The sequence below is a fragment of the Cervus elaphus genome, chromosome 33 (assembly GCF_910594005.1).
Source record: "Cervus elaphus chromosome 33, mCerEla1.1, whole genome shotgun sequence".
Taxonomy (NCBI): Eukaryota; Metazoa; Chordata; class Mammalia; order Artiodactyla; family Cervidae; genus Cervus; species Cervus elaphus.
The window spans coordinates 40,354,062-40,368,998 of NC_057847.1; the positions used below are offsets into that span (position 1 = coordinate 40,354,062).

The 14,937-nt window shown below is 36.0% G+C and overlaps 1 protein-coding gene across 15 annotated transcripts in view; it reads right to left on the bottom strand.

Annotated features, from left to right (window-relative positions):
* PKP4 (plakophilin 4) overlaps positions 1-14,937 on the bottom strand; it is a 248,764-nt gene that overhangs the window by 73,909 nt on the left and 159,918 nt on the right. For 14 of the 15 annotated variants that reach the window (XM_043894948.1, XM_043894946.1, XM_043894943.1 and 11 more), the window contains one exon: positions 11,160-11,194. The exons of the other annotated variant lie outside the window; for it this stretch is intronic. In XM_043894948.1, coding sequence (XP_043750883.1) covers positions 11,160-11,194 — 35 coding nt within the window. The remainder of the gene's footprint in view (positions 1-11,159; positions 11,195-14,937) is intronic. 15 annotated transcript variants of the gene reach the window in all.

Consider the following 14,937-nt stretch of genomic DNA (forward strand, 5'->3'; position numbering starts at 1 on the left):
CAGAAATAGTATTCCAGTGCCTTCAACATTTAAGAAGTAAAGCTCTCAGCCAAATTCTGGAAGGGCACCTATAAATGACAAACTATAGAAACAGTAAGTTTAGAAATATAAAGATGAAAAGAAACAGATCACACTATGAAGTGTCCAAGTTTAACAGGTGATTGTTCATCAAAGGCCAGGGGGCTCACTTCCTAATGAGAAAAGCTGAGAAAAGAATAAGGGATTTGCTGTCATGTAAAAAGTGTGGTAGTGGTAGTTTAGTTGCTAAGTGATTGACTCTTTGCGACCCATGGACTGTGGCCCACCAGGCTCCTCTGTTCATTGGATTTTCCAGGCAAGAATACTGGAGTGTCTATCAACCTAGTGGGGTGGGATGGGGAGGGAGATGGGAGGGAGGTTCAAAAGGAAGGGGATATAGCTATACCTTATGGCTGATTCATGTTGAGGTTTGACAGAAAACAGCAAAATTATGTAAAGCAATTATCCTTCAATAAAAAATAAATTAATTAAAAAAACCCAACAACACTGGTAACAACCCAATTGCTCATCCACAAGAAAATGAATAAATTAACTCTGGCATATTCATGCAATTCAATGGTGAAAATGAGTGAACTACAATTGATTAGCATGGATAAATAACAAAAATAATTTGAGCAATAAAGGCAAGTTAAAGAAGATCATAAAAAAAAAAAAAAGAATACTGGAGTGGGTTGCCATTTCCTTCTCTAGGGAATCTTCCCCACCCAGGGATTGAACCTTGCTTGGCTGGCAGATTCTACCAGTGAGCCACCTGGGAAGCCGTAAAGTCTAGTCTATGGAAAATAAGTGCTCAAAAATCACTCAAATAATTTTTCAAAGACAAATTTCATTCTTTTACGGGAAGAAAAGTTATCAAATACATCACTAAAAATATTTGCTAGTGGGAGATACGAGATAGACTTCTTCTATTAAAAAACCAAAAAGAATCTTAAAAAATAATCCATATATATTCACCACCAAAAGCAATGAATGGGTCTTGTGAAACTTTTTTCTATACTTTTCTATTGGATTATCTATTTGGATAAAGATTATCAAGATAAAGCTAAAGGCAGGCTAAGTTTGGTATAAAAATGAAATGTGGAGTTATAGATGGTAGCTTTGTTAATGTTTTCCAAAGTAACAGCTAAGCTTCCCCAGTGGCTCAGTGGTAAAGAATCCGCCTGCAATGTAGGAGCCGCAGGAGACATGAGTTCGATCCCTGAGTTGGGAAGACCCCTGGAGGAGGGCATGGCAACCCAGTATTCTTGCCTGGAGAATCCCATGGAGAGAGGTGGTTGGTGGACTACAGTCCCTCGGGTCACAATGAGTCAGACACGAATGAAGTGACTTAACACGCACACACACACCCAAGTAACAACTGTAAACTGAGGAAGTGCTGCTCAGTGTGTTGAGGAAGTGGTAACGGAAAAAGAGGAGCTTTCTGACTTGACAATTTCTATTTTATTTTAGCCAGCTAATAGAATATTTCTTCACATTATCACTAAAAGCATGAGAGAATTTAAATATTTATTTGACATGTTTGAATTAAACATAAAATGTTAAAGGCTAAAACTGGATATTTGATTTTTACATGAAGTACTAACTCAAAATATTTAAGCTTCTCAGGGGTATGTTCATACATCATGAATAACTGGCTCGGGAACATTCAGATACACACTGACTAAAGCAAAATGCTAATATTCTTATTTGGTGGCACAAACACCCATGCACAGAGTGACAAATGGAGTTCTAAGCTGATGCCCAGCATGCTAGAGGTAATTCTGCTTAATGTTAGCAAAATCTCATCTGTGTGCAAACGTAAAGTACCACGCACTGCCTAAGAGCGCATGTCACTGTCTCATAGTTGGTTTTGTTTCTATCAGGAGCAGCCTTCAGAATGTGGCAACACTTGGCAGGCTTTAACATATGTCACCCTGATGTACAGTTTAAACCCCTTTGTTTACAGAATTTGTATTTAAATTTTTTAGAAATAAACTTTCAAACACATATAAAAATAGAGAAAAGTATAACTAACCACCTCCCAGATTTAATAATTACATTATGCCACACTTTTCATGCTCTATTTATCTTTTCCCTTTCTTCTGTTAGAGAATTTTAAAACAAACCTCTCATATGAGATCATCAGAACTCTAAATACTTCCACTTGCAGCTCTATAAAATAAGGACTTCAGAAAACTACCATTATTCCATAATGCTGTATAATGAATTCATATTCAAAATCTTCCTGATGTCTCACAAATGTCTTTCTTCAGTGGCGTGCACTAGTCAGGCTAAAACAAGGTTCACTGATTGCATTTGTGATTGTTCTTTAAGTCCTTTAAATCTAAAAAGGATTTCCCATTCCTTCATTTCCATTTTCTTGGTTCACTGCTGGAACCATAGCAATAAACTCATAGGATGTGCCACATGCTGAATTTGTTTGATGGATTTCTCATGGTATCATTTACACAACCTCGAACTACAATTTTTTTTGTAAGCAGAAATTTAGAAAGAAAAAGCTTTCAGGTCCAGTTTCTGTGGGTTAGAGTACTTTACGAATGGTGCCACATACTTTACATCCTGTCACATCATAACTTTGCTCAGATCAATCAGCCAATTCAAGTGATGGCAGCCTAATGTTTGTATTTTCAAGTATACCACCTTCCTTTCTACTAATGCAAGGATTCTCAGCCTTGGTTGCACACCACACAACTTGGTTGCCTGGGGTGGAAGTATAGGGCACAGAATTTAGAAACTACTGCTGACTGAGTCCCACACTCAGAGATGCCAAGTCACTCAGCCTAAGTTGTGGTCTGAATATTAGGACTTTTAAAAAATTCACAAGGTAATTCTAATGTGCAGCTAGGATTAAGGACATAGAGGTTTTCGCATATATTAACAATCTTTGCTTGAATCAATGATTTCATTAAGGGTTGTAAATTGCTGATTTTCTAATTTTATTGATTTTTCTATATTTATTACACTGTCTAGGGTTATTGGGTGATCCTGGGGAAAAATACACACAGGACAGGAAGGATAAAATTTTAATTCTTCTCTTTAATTACTAGTAAGTAAATTAACTTAATTATGAGTAAGGCAGTGGTTCTCAAACAGCAGAGTGGAATCACCTGCTGTTTAAAGGTGGATCTTGAAAGATTATTGAGGTCTGGTTTGGGCCCCACACTTTAGGAACTGGTCATGTGTAGGGAGGCCTGGGAATAATATTTTAACAACTCCACAGGCAATTTTAATATGCAGCAAAGTTTGGGAACCTCTGGAGTGAGGTTATTTGTTACTCAAATTACCTCCAGTGGTGATAAAAAGTTTTTTTTTCATTTGTTTTGATAGTGGTTGTTGCATTTTTGTTGCCAGAAAACTGTATCAGATATATGAAAAGAGAAGAAAGCAAAGCTGACAGGTAACGTAACAAAATTATTAAGTTTAAGATCAGGCATAACTCCAACTTTCCTAAGAATTAATCAAATAATAGAATGGTCAGTGGTATGCTGAAGTATCCAGGCACTGTGACTGAATAAATATTTAATAATTATTTCTTTAAATAATTTACCCTCTTTAATCTGCAGATGAGGCTTAAAGAGAAATTCAAAACAATTTTAAAAGCCTAATAAATTATTAAATATTTAAATAATCATGATGATTTACACTTCAAATGTTACTATCAACTGGTAACATGGGAAGCACAGATAGGCCTAACAGTTGGTAAAGGTAGGAATGTATGTTTGTGGGGATGAACTTGGACCTGGAGAGTTTGCATGAAGGTTATTCTAAATTAAATATTTGAGATTCAACAGGTACCAGAAAGAAGACTTTTTGGAACTTCCCTTATTTCACTAAGAGCAGAAAACTTCATGGATCCCTTCTGGAGGAATTTTATGGAATTAAAAAAAAACCAAAACGGAGAGACCACTTGCACCTTGTACCTGCATAAACAAACATCATCACAAACTGTCTTATCTCTTGTTGATTCCCCTGGAAATCCATTTGTTCTTACTACAGAAGCCTTTCCTGCCTGCATTCTTTCCAGTAAGTTAGGTACACAACCCCCAACCCTAGTCATTTAGGGAACTACTACTTTTGTGAGCTTTATATGCATATGAATGCTTCGGGTTTTTATTATTCTTATTAATCTGTCTATTGTCAGTTAAATTCACAGGCCCCCAATTACTTAACCCAAGAGGGTAGAGGAAAAGTTTCCCCCTCCCACATCTCGCAAAGCATTTTCATGGGCAAATTGACACTATTTGCCAAAATAGAAATGTATACACCCTTGTCCAGGCAGTTACCCTTAAAAATGTGGTCAACAGAAACACTCGGATATGCAGTGATAATTTTTACCATTGCTTGTCAAAGGGCAAAACTGGGAAAAACAAAATGTTCACTAAAAAAGAACTGGTTATATAAGTTTTCTAAACAATAGACACCCATTAAATAGGAGGCAGATCTTTATACATAGTGTTTTAGAAACACAAGCATGGTTTTACTATGTTGTTAAGGAAAAAAGTCACAGAATAATATATATTATCTTCACTGTAGTAAAAAGAAAACAAAGCAGATGTGTAGATATTTACACACACACACACTCACCAGTTTGGTTTGTTTTCAGATTACTGTGTGTGTGTATGTGTAGGGGTGTGGGTGTCTGTGTGTATATAGGGTTTGTATAGGTTGTGTGTGTGTGTGTGTAGGTGTGTGTGTGTGTGTAGGTGTGTGTGTGTGTGTGTAGGTGTGTGTAGGTGTTTGGAGCAATGGTCATGGTACGGGTAGATGTGGGAATGAGGGAAATTTTTAGCTTTTACTCCGAATTCTTCTATTTATTTTAAGTAAGAAACATTCCTCAAAGAGAAAAAAAAAAAGCATGCCTTTTGCAACAAAACATGAAAAAGCTAAGTGAACCTTCATAGTAGTGTTTAGGAAGCTACAACACTGCAATTGTGGTAAGAAGACTATAATGACTGTGTTACTAAAAAAGGCCTGAAAAAATAAGCAAAGAAAAGCTTAGGACTCTAAGGCTGATATTAAGAGATATTCATATTCCTCTTGGTATTTGGAAGAGAAGCAGAAACAAAATTTTGTCACTTATACAATTTATAGTCATAATAAATCATAAGATCCAAGCTCAATAATAGTCCTTTATACATGATTGCTAATCTAATATTCTGTTTATGAATATGTATAATATAACTTCCTACTATATCTCCTTTACAAATTCAGTACATTTCTACTGAGGCATGAAGTGTTCTCGTTTAAGTTTGGTCTTGTCTCATGATGTGCTGATGCTTTTTTGTGTTGTAAATTACTTAATCCAGATGGAGGAAAAAAGAAAAATAAATTGACTAGGGCTAGTCTCTCAATTATCTTTTATCTTCAGTATTTATGTTGTTGTTATTTTTTTTTTTAACCCATCCCAGGGGAAGAAAACTTGTGTCCATTTTAGAAGCAAAATTTAAATGTATAAAGAAAATGTAAAAAAAAAAAAAAGCCTTTGAAAAACTTAAATTTACTTGTATATATCAACTAATATCTGTATATACTATACAATAATGATTTAAATGGATGGCATGTTAAAATTATGGCACTTCAGTACATATTCCACAATAAATAAATGTGGCACTAAGTTAAATAATCTGATCAGCTTAAAATTTCTATTTTACCACCATCTTTCTCCTTCTCTTTCACATGTATTGTCAAACATCAAATATATGAATGGAATGGAATCATTCATAGTTTCTCTCCTTCTTATCGTGAAAGACCCATCCAAGTTTATTAATCCCTTAATGCCTTTTGGTCAAACAGAAATTTACCCTACTTTTATGTTCCTATGTCTTTTATTTTTTTTTCACTTCCTACTTCAGCAAATTAAAAAAAATTTCCTTGAATTACAATGTCGATTTACAATGTTAATGTCTTCAGTACACCAAAACGACCCAGTTATACATACGTATATTTCTTTTCATATTCTTTTCCGTTCTGGTTTATCATTGCATAGTGAATGCAGTTCCCTGTGCTATACCATAAGACCTTGTTTACTCAACAACCCTTCTTTCTGATGCAAAGAGTACACAGTGTATGGTTATTTTTATGACTGAATTGGTATGCTACTTCTTAAAAGAAGGGCAAGGCCAAGGTTTATCCTTTAGAAGATACCTTCCATAATATAATATTTTCCATCATGAAGAAATATAATTACTTGTGCATAAATTTGCATTCTCACTTTCTTCAGGTCTTTACCTATTATTCTAATATACTTTTTCCATGAATATGGATTTTTTTTCTATTGTATTATATGGGTTCTTAAAATCTACCTCAAATTTTGGTGGAACATAAGAGACTGTAGAAATACATACACTGGTATGAAGGAGTGAATAGTGGAAAAGTGGCACATTAACAAAAGCAGAAACAGGAACACTAAGACAACATTCCCCCTTCACTCCTGTTCAGCAGAATATACATAAACATATTCACAAAATCCATGGTCATAAGGAATGCAAGGCCATGGAAAAGACAAAGCCAAACAGAAAATGATAAACTCTCCTCTGCATAAAAGAGGAGGTGCATTTACATTTTTAGAGAGGAGATATATAATGCTGGTAAGATAGAAAATACAGAATAATGAAGACAGAAGACAACAGAAATGCGAGATAACAAGAAAGCATATATGCTTAAAACAACTTTATAACATCCAGGGGAGCTTCTCCTTAAGACTGCTTCCGAATCAATCTAAGAAAACAGAAATGTTTTGTAGAATGGGTGATTATTCCACATGATCTAGGAAGTTATCTCTGTGAGTATTCAAAGCTTTGGCTTTTTGCTTTCCAAGAGCCTACAATTCCTGGTGAGTTAAAAATCAACCAAATCAACCAACTAACCAAGAAAAAACAAGCAAGCTGATTATCCTGAACTGAATCACAAATGGAAATCTTTTCTGCCTAGGGCATCTTGAGCTCTTCCCTAGAAAATGACTCTACAGTAAGTTAGCTATTTAAAAACAAATTCAACAGTTGGTCTCAATTTCTGGTAGTGATCAAATTATTGCCTTGCTATCAATTCACTTTGTTGCTGAAAATCTTTTCAAGTCAAATTTGTAATACCAAAGAGAGAAAAAGAAAGGGTAGAGAAATTGTCTTCAAGTAAATGTTCAAAATACTAAAGAAAAATGAGGAACAATAACAGACCTCCAATCCTAAATCCTTTCATGTGATCCTTTTTTATTTAGGAAACCAAGATAATTGAACAAAGATGTTTCTTTTGCTAAGACCTAGCCAAAGACAAAATAGACCAAAGACCTTTTAAATACACTTTATATTTAAGCCATCTCTACCTCATTCTGGGTGGGACTGCCAAATTTTAAAACAAGATTATTTTCATATTACATTCAGTATTTCTGCATGCATACTGGTAAAGGGAAGATAAACTTTACAGGAAAAGTAGCAGCAAAACTGTCATTTCATCCCATTTACTCACAATCAAACTTCTAAAGGGCATCGATAACTGCTTAGAAAAAGGATTATGAAACAAACCAGATATTTCTTTTATTCATATAATCAAATTTCAAATTTCTACTCTTATCATTATAGCTTATTGCCATCGTTACAACTTAAATGCCTTAAGAATGGCTGAAAAGTAGGCAAATTTAAGAAAACACACAAGTAACATTAATGTAGTTAAAATAATAGAGTGAAGTAAATAGCATTTGTGTTTGCTGTGTTTGAAGGTTATGTTTCTCTGAAGAAGGAAAAAGGGTAAGTAAATGTAATACCTCCATGCTGGAATATGAACTTGTGCAGGAGTATAGTCTGATTTAAGTAAGGGATGAAGTATAGTTATCAGGTGTGAATTATGAATGTGCATGTGGTGAAGACAGATGAATTACTGAAGCTGTATTTCCCTAAACACTAAAGTATTTGGTGAGCTATTTGCCATGTGTATAAAAATAAAAGATTATACAATATTTATATATTAAATGAAACATAAATATAATGTTTTACAAATTATCTATAACATTTTATCTATCTCTATTTTATGCATTAGTAAATCATGAAGAAAGAAAGTGAAGTCGCTCAGTCGTGTCTGACTCTTTGCGACCCCGTGGACTGCAGCCTACCAGGCTCCTCCGTCCATGGGATTCTCCAGGCAAGAACACTGGAGTGGGTTACCATTTCCTTCTCCAGGGGATCTTCCCAGCCCAGGAATTGAACCTGGGTCTCCGGCATTGCAGAGAGATGCTTTACTCTCTAAGCTACCAGGAAGGAGGTGGTCAAATAATTGAAACTGAGTGAACACACTGGTGGGGAGGAGAGGCAGAAAGGATGCTAAGGGATGGTCATTCCCTATGGGGTGTCTTCATAATCTAAGTTCATTCTCTTTATGAGTACATCAATACAATTACACACTGTGCCTGCCTGACTTTGGTAGTTAGAAGTCTTTAACTGCTTCCTCCAGTTCACTTCAGCCAGGATGTTTCTCTGGGTCTACTTTAGGCAGCACTGCTGGGAAGGCTGTATCTCCCTTGTGGGTCCAGCTAACGCCTTAGACTGCCTTGCTCTACCTCCCACCACTGCTACAATTTGGTGGCAACCCACGCAGCGCTTGGTCCCTGCAGTCCTAGACATGGCAGCAGCTTCCAGGAACAGTTACTCCTTTGGGTGACTGGGCCCTGACTGATACAGCTATTTTCCTTGGGCTGTGAAGAACTTCCGCCTAACAAATGCTAACAATCTAAGAGAAAGGGGCAATGACAGGATATCGAAATATTTTGTAGCTAGAAATATAAATGATGACACTAATGAGGGAGTATGAGAGGACTGACCTCATATACCAAAAGGGAGGGAGAATGAATACAACTCTTCTAGGAAAACTACTTGGTTAGACATCTAAAAAGCCTTGAAAATGTTCACATACTTTGAATAGTTTTCTTCCTTGGGAAAACCTAGCCTAAAAGGTAAATCAAAGCTGCAGGTATAATTTTATATACAAGGATGTTTGCCATAACGTTATTTATACCCATGAAAAACACCTGAACGTCCAAAAACAAAGCTATGGGTATTTACCCATATGTATACCCAGATGTATACCCATATGTATATGAGTATGGTATATACTCGCAGTTTTTCTTTAAAGAATTCCCCTCCCCGATTTTAAGTGTATTATTTTAACGTTATTTATACCCATGAAAAACACCTGAACGTCCAAAAACAAAGCTATGGGTATTTACCCATATGTATATGAGTATGGTATATACTCGTAGTTTTTCTTTAAAGAATTCCCCTCCCCGATTTTAAGTGTATAGAGCTATATATCTCCACTAGACCTGAAACACATAAGAGGGCAAGGATATCTGTTTTAAACAGTGACAATTATGTGCGAGCCAACTAGGCTCTCAAGAAATATTTTTGGAATAAATTAATGATGCTGTATTAAACATGAACTTACAGGAGAATTTTATATTAAATGGTAGAGTTCTGCCATAGCTAAGTAGCAAATGCACTCTGTATTTTTCTTTAAACTGAAATCTTCAAATCTCTTTTCAACAGTTCACAGCACTGCCATGTCTCCTGAGGAATGTTTAAATTGAATGACTTTTTGCTCAAAGGATTTCCAGTAGCTCCCCATGACCTGTAGGAAGTTCAGAGTCCCTGGTATTTACAGATCTCTATAATTTGGCCCAATGTGGTCTTTGCACATCTTATCATCTCCCAAACCAGTTTTAAATGTTCCCATGAGACATTTTTGTCATCTCTGCTGCTGTGACAATGACAATACTCTCTCCACAGCTGGGCTGCCAGTCAAGCCCCAGGCTCCAGGCTCACCCCTGCAAAGTTATCTCACAAATGGATTGTCCATTTGATGACAATGTTTCCTACATAATACTTACTTGGCAGTTAACCGCATATTATTTCATGCCATGTCTTTCCTACTACTAAACTGCTGTTTGTAAGTCTTATTGTTAAGTAGATTTTCAGATGTCTCTTCTTCATCTTTGTGCTCAGTAGCTTGGTCATGTCCAACTCTTTGAGACCCCATGGATTGCAGCCTGCCAGGCTCCTCCTTCTGTCCATGGGATTATTCAGGCAAGAATACTGGAGTGAGTTGCCCTTCCTACTCCAGGGGCTCTTGCCAACCCAGGGATCAAACCTGTGTCTTGTGTGTCTCCTGCATTGAAGGTGGATTCTTTACAACTGTGCCACCTGCTAGGTTTCCATACTACATGTCATCTATGCTTTGAACAAAACACTACATTTCTTGGGAAAAGCTTCTTTAGAAAATAGCAAAGAGCCTTGTATACACTATAAATAACACCAGAATCCTGGTATCAGGTTCAGATAAACTCAGATACCAGGCATTTAGTGATTTGAGTTTTACTGAATTCAAACTTTGTTTAAAAACTGTCAAAGTATTTGGATATCAAGGCCTAATCTAGTATTTATAAGTTGCTGGCATTGTCCCTCACATTATAAGCTTCATGAGCGGCAAGGGGCATGTGTGTGCAGAGTCCATCACTATCTAACCAGCAATGTGTATAGTATATGGTTCATGATGTGCCTGCTCAGTAAACATTTAGTGAGTGAAGACATCAAATATCTGTGAAAGTGGGAGACACTCTCCTTAATGTAATTCATCCTTTATATGAGGTGAACTTAAGGTAAAAAGAACATGTAGACTACATTAGAATCTTCCAGGTTACTTTAGAAGCTATCAGGTAGTCCACATTTGAGTACAAAAAAATGAACATTTCAGGCAACTCTTCTCTTTTAATATGAAAAAAAACTGTGAAAGGAAAGACTTTGACTTAGATAAGTGATTAGCCAACTTTCCAAGATTATACAAAAACCTGTGGGTGAGGGCATCACTATTTCTTTATGATAAAAAATTCAAATATTGAATTGACATTAAAAATATTGATGCTCAATCCTTTAATTTCTTTACAAATGACATATATAAATCTATTCAACCATGTTAAAAAATTAATCATATTAAGAAGTACTACCTTTAAGCAAAGTAGCTCAATATTGTCACTGTTAAAGTTTTGGCTGGACTGATCTCATCAAGAGACAGTAAATTTAGAGAGCAGACTTTGCTTGGGCAAAACGTAAGAAAGATTTTTTATATGATTAAAAACATACCTGTTGATCTCCAAGGAAATGACTTCTCAGTTGAGCTAGAGAAAAAGAAGGGAAAAAAAAATGGAACATTTACTTCTTTGGTTGTAAACTTTAACTGTGGATCTGTTTTGTACATAAACATTTAATTTTCACGTTTAATTACATAAAAGTATATCAAAACCTCAAACAAAATTTAAAGTGACTGTTCTAAATTAATTTTTAGAGAGTACTTAACCCTGTATGTTAATCTGGGACAAATTTGTATTTCTTAGAACTTAAGGCAAATTATAAAAAGACATATGATTCTCCTTGGATAAGACAAATATAATAGCACAGCTAACTGTGACCTTCACAGTATTTATATGAGGGCCTATGCTGCTTTATGTGGAATAATTTATGTGAAAACTACATATAAAACAACATATATATCATACACTGTACGACATATACATTAAAAAGAACCAAAAAGGTTGTTATTAAGTTTATTCATTTTACTTATTTTCAAAAAAGCCTTAGATGCTGTAATAGACATATAAGTTAATGGGGTCAGTTTATTGAATGTTACCTTATAAAATTTAAATATCATAAATCTTTATATCAAAACACACAGTTTTACAGCTTAGGGGTAAATTTTCACTATATATTTTTCTTAGTTTATAGAATGTATGCTCAGTCACGTCCAAGTCTCTGCAACCCCATGACTATAGTCCGCCAGGCTCCTGGTCAATGGGATTCTCCAGCAAGAATACTGGAGTGGGTTGCCATGTCCTCTTCCAGAGGATCTTTACCACCTAGGGATAGAACCTGCATCTCCTGTGTCTCCTGCATTGGCAGGTGGATTATTTACCACTGAGGCACCTGGGAAGCCTGGGTTTATAGAGTACCAATTTTAAAAATTAGTGCATAAAAACATATCTGAGCCTCCCTGTCCACCCTCTCCCTTAAAATAATACAGGAAAGCATGGTGCTCAGGGGACAGTGTAGCAGAACAAAGCAATAAGAGAGGCTGAATTATTAGGCATTCATTAAATGTTAAAGTACCTCACATACATTATCTCCTGTATACTGTTCACAACAACCTAATGAAGAGGTACCTTATTATCTTTATTTCACAGATTAAAAAACTGGACAAAGTCTTATACCATTAGTAAATGGAAGAATTGGGATTTAAACCAAGGATGGCTTGATTTCAAAGTCAGGGCTTCTTACCATTGTGCTATATAGTAGAACAGCTTGTGATCCCATTTATGTATTAAACACACACACATGCACACATAGACATACACAATATGCTTAAGAAGTGTAGAAAAATAAAAATCAAAGTGCTAGTGGTTTTTTCTGTGGGTTACAACTAAAAGGATTTCTTTTTAAACATTTGTACTTTATTTAGAAATCAGAAACAAATACATATTGAAGTATTTTGGAAGTATTTATTAAATTTAAGGAAAAGGTACATGACTTTGCACTTAAGGAAACTCAAAAATAAAGAAAAGAACAATACTTTCAGAGCTGTAGTTGTAAGATTTTAAGTCCATGTTAGTCCCTTGGTATTTCCCCCAAGTCATTAAGTGGTTAATGAAACTCTTGCTGGTTAAAAACTCTAGATTCAGTAAGAACTCCCTAAAGTTCAAGTTTGTCTGTGATCTGCGAGCAGCTCACATTTCAGGACCTTGAACTAGCTGTGACCAGGGGGACATGCTACCAATGAACAGAGTCAATCAGTTAATGCTCATCTTCAGCACTCTGATCATGATCCTCTACCTGATGTACTGCTAACTAATTTCAAGAGGGACTGATAGGAAGAAAAAACAGATGAAAATTTGGTCAAATATCAATAAATGGCATATTTGTCTTGCTCCTGAAGATATTACCGCATTCTCAAAAGTGGTTTACAAAACTGAATTCCAATTCTCTTGAATATTATCATTTAATCCTATTATCTAAACTAGCTTTCTAAGCACCAAAGTTGCTATTACCCAACTGTGTTTCTATCAACATATTCACATTTTTTGTCAATATTAAAATCAAATTACCAACCAGAAATGTTTAATATAACTCAGGTGTCTTGGGAGTGGTGAAGTCTATTATCTTCTGGTTGAAATTTACATAAACCTTAATGAAATATCTTTACAAGTTTTTATTTTTGAAATTTTAGATCATAGATTATATGTCATCTTAACTGCCCAAACTGGGCAAGGGTTGTGGCTGCTTTTTGCATCTCTTTAGGTCAAGTGCACTGCACATTGCCCGGCACACAGATGTTTAATGCGTGTGTGTGTGCTCAGTTGTGTCCAAATCTTTGCAAGCCCCTCTACTGTAGCCTGACAGACACCTCCATCCATGGAATTTTCCAGGCAAGAAGAATGGAGTGGGTTGCCATTTCCTACTCCAGGGGATCTTCCCAACCCAGGGATCGAACCCTAGTGTCTTCTGCTTCTTGCTCTGGCAGGTGGATTCCTTACCACTGTACCATCTGGGAAGCCCCTAATATATACGGCTGTAATACAAATTGTGAAAAAGTATTAATAATACTGACTTCTTCATTGTTCTGAGGGATTAGGTTTATGTAAGTTATTACTATTTTGTTCAAAAGCTGGTTTGAAACTCAACATTAGAAAAAACTAAAATCATGGCATCCAGTCCCATCACATCATGGCAAATAGAAAGGGGAAAAGTGGAAGCAGTGATAGATTTTATTTTCCTGGGCTCCAAAATCACTGTGGACAGTCACTATAGCCAAGAAATTAAAAGATGCTTGCCTCTTGGAAGGAAAGCTATGACAAACCCAGATGGCATATTAAAAAGTAGAGACATCACTTTGCTCACAAAAGTGCATCTAGTCAAAGCTATGGTTTTTCCACTAGTTATGTAGGGAAGTGAGAGTTGGACCATAAGAAAGACTGAGTGCCAAAGAACTGATGCTTTCAAATTGTGGTGCTGGAAAAGACTCAGAGAACAGAGGAGCCTGGGGTGCTGCAGTCCATGGGGTTGCAAAGAGTCAAACACGACTTAGAAATTGAACAACACTTTGTTCAAACAGGTCAAATTGTTCACCCCTACTCTAGGTAGGAAGTTCCAGTAGTTTCACTGTATAACAAGCAGGCAAGCAGCATTTCTGGTGCTGAAAAAAACCTTTGGTCATCAAAATACAGTAAGGCATTCCAGTCCTAAATATTCATTGGAAGGACTGATGCTGAAGCTGAAACTCCAATATTTTGGCTACCTGATGTGAAGGACTGACTCATTTGAAAAGACCCTGATGCTGGGAAAGACTGAAGGCAGGAGGAGAAGGGGATAACAGAGGATGAGATGATTGGACAACATCACCGACTTGATGGACATGAGTTTGAGCAAGCTCTGAGAGTGGGTGATGAACAGGGAGGTCTGGCTTGCTGCAGTCCATGGGATCGCAAAGAGTCAGACACAACTGAGTGACATGAACTGAACTGAGGTGAAGGCATGGGGAAGTCTGAATTAAAATTACTTTTTCTCCTATTGTATTCTAGACAAACAATAAAAAAAAAATCACAGGGAAAAATAAGTTAATATTGAAGATTAAAAATAAAAAATTCCATGGTATATTTTGAAGACTATATATTCAGCCAAATTACTTTCACACTAATTCCACAATCCTGGTCATTCTATGTTATTCAGAACAGTCTATTTCTTTCTGAACCACCACTCTGGGATTCAGGGATCAGGCAGTAAATACATGAAGTTATGAAATGCTGTTTCAAGTCACTTTTATTGGAACAATAAAACTAGAGGCAGTTCCACATGACACATAGGTGTAATCCTT